The sequence below is a fragment of the Coregonus lavaretus genome, assembly GCF_964263955.1.
Source record: "Coregonus lavaretus genome assembly, contig: HAP1_SCAFFOLD_429, whole genome shotgun sequence".
NCBI classification, from domain to species: Eukaryota; Metazoa; Chordata; class Actinopteri; order Salmoniformes; family Salmonidae; genus Coregonus; species Coregonus lavaretus.
Window position 1 is genome coordinate 333,424 of NW_028162438.1, and position 2,500 is coordinate 335,923.

Consider the following 2,500-nt stretch of genomic DNA (forward strand, 5'->3'; position numbering starts at 1 on the left):
CGTGCCCTACCCATCCTGCCCATGTCTTACCAACTGTCTCAGAGTTACTACAGGTTAGTAACGCTACTACTAGTTACTACAGGTTACCCCAATAAGAACCGTGCCCTGCCCATCCTGCCCATGTCTTACCAACTGTCTCAGAGTTACTACAGGTTAGTAACGCTACTACTAGTTACTACAGGTTACCCCAATAAGAACCGTGCCCTACCCATCCTGCCCATGTCTTACCAACTGTCTCAGAGTTACTACAGGTTAGTAACACTACTACTAGTTACTACAGGTTAGTAATACTACTACTAGTTACTACAGGTTAGTAACACTACTACTAGTTACTACAGGTTACCCCAATAAGAACCGTGCCCTACCCATCCTGCCCATGTCTTACCAACTGTCTCAGAGTTACTACAGGTTAGTAATGCTACTACTAGTTACTACAGGTTACCCCAATAAGAACCGTGCCCTACCCATCCTGCCCATGTCTTACCAACTGTCTCAGAGTTACTACAGGTTAGTAACACTACTACTAGTTACTACAGGTTAGTAATACTACTACTAGTTACTACAGGTTAGTAACACTACTACTAGTTACTACAGGTTACCCCAATAAGAACCGTGCCCTGCCCATCCTGCCCATGTCTTACCAACTGTCTCAGAGTTACTACAGGTTAGTAACGCTACTACTAGTTACTACAGGTTAGTAACGCTACTACTAGTTACTACAGGTTACCCCAATAAGAACCGTGCCCTGCCCATCCTGCCCATGTCTTACCAACTGTCTCAGAGTTACTACAGGTTAGTAACGCTACTACTAGTTACTACAGGTTACCCCAATAAGAACCGTGCCCTGCCCATCCTGCCCATGTCTTACCAACTGTCTCAGAGTTACTACAGGTTAGTAACGCTACTACTAGTTACTACAGGTTACCCCAATAAGAACCGTGCCCTACCCATCCTGCCCATGTCTTACCAACTGTCTCAGAGTTACTACAGGTTAGTAACACTACTACTAGTTACTACAGGTTAGTAATACTACTACTAGTTACTACAGGTTAGTAACACTACTACTAGTTACTACAGGTTACCCCAATAAGAACCGTGCCCTACCCATCCTGCCCATGTCTTACCAACTGTCTCAGAGTTACTACAGGTTAGTAATGCTACTACTAGTTACTACAGGTTACCCCAATAAGAACCGTGCCCTACCCATCCTGCCCATGTCTTACCAACTGTCTCAGAGTTACTACAGGTTAGTAACACTACTACTAGTTACTACAGGTTAGTAATACTACTACTAGTTACTACAGGTTAGTAACACTACTACTAGTTACTACAGGTTACCCCAATAAGAACCGTGCCCTGCCCATCCTGCCCATGTCTTACCAACTGTCTCAGAGTTACTACAGGTTAGTAACGCTACTACTAGTTACTACAGGTTAGTAACGCTACTACTAGTTACTACAGGTTAGTAATGCTACTACTAGTTACTACAGGTTACCCCAATAAGAACCGTGCCCTACCCATCCTGCCCATGTCTTACCAACTGTCTCAGAGTTACTACAGGTTAGTAACGCTACTACTAGTTACTACAGGTTAGTAACACTACTACTAGTTACTACAGGTTAGTAATGCTACTACTAGTTACTACAGGTTAGTAACGCTACTACTAGTTACTACAGGTTAGTAACGCTACTACTAGTTACTACAGGTTAGTAATGCTACTACTAGTTACTACAGGTTACCCCAATAAGAACCGTGCCCTACCCATCCTGCCCATGTCTTACCAACTGTCTCAGAGTTACTACAGGTTAGTAACGCTACTACTAGTTACTACAGGTTAGTAACACTACTACTAGTTACTACAGGTTAGTAATGCTACTACTAGTTACTACAGGTTAGTAATGCTACTACTAGTTACTACAGGTTAGTAACACTACTACTAGTTACTACAGGTTAGTAACACTACTACTGGTTACTACAGGTTAGTAATGCTACTACTAGTTACTACAGGTTAGTAATGCTACTACTAGTTACTACAGGTTACCCCAATAAGAACCGTGCCCTACCCATCCTGCCCATGTCTTACCAACTGTCTCAGAGTTACTACAGGTTAGTAACACTACTACTAGTTACTACAGGTTAGTAACACTACTACTAGTTACTACAGGTTAGTAATGCTACTACTAGTTACTACAGGTTAGTAATGCTACTACTAGTTACTACAGGTTAGTAACACTACTACTAGTTACTACAGGTTAGTAACACTACTACTGGTTACTACAGGTTAGTAATGCTACTACTAGTTACTACAGGTTAGTAATGCTACTACTAGTTACTACAGGTTACCCCAATAAGAACCGTGCCCTACCCATCCTGCCCATGTCTTACCAACTGTCTCAGAGTTACTACAGGTTAGTAACACTACTACTAGTTACTACAGGTTAGTAACACTACTACTAGTTACTACAGGTTAGTAATGCTACTACTAGTTACTACAGGTTAG

At 42.0% G+C, this 2,500-nt stretch overlaps 1 protein-coding gene across 1 annotated transcript in view; it reads left to right on the forward strand.

Moving 5' to 3' along the window:
• The window catches only part of LOC311119259 (general transcription factor 3C polypeptide 1-like), a 69,754-nt gene that overhangs the window by 47,315 nt on the left and 19,939 nt on the right, over window positions 1-2,500 (forward strand). The window contains exon 31 of the mRNA XM_084193980.1: window positions 1-53. This exon is cut by the window's left edge and continues 120 nt beyond it. Coding sequence (XP_084050106.1) covers window positions 1-53 — 53 coding nt within the window. The remainder of the gene's footprint in view (window positions 54-2,500) is intronic.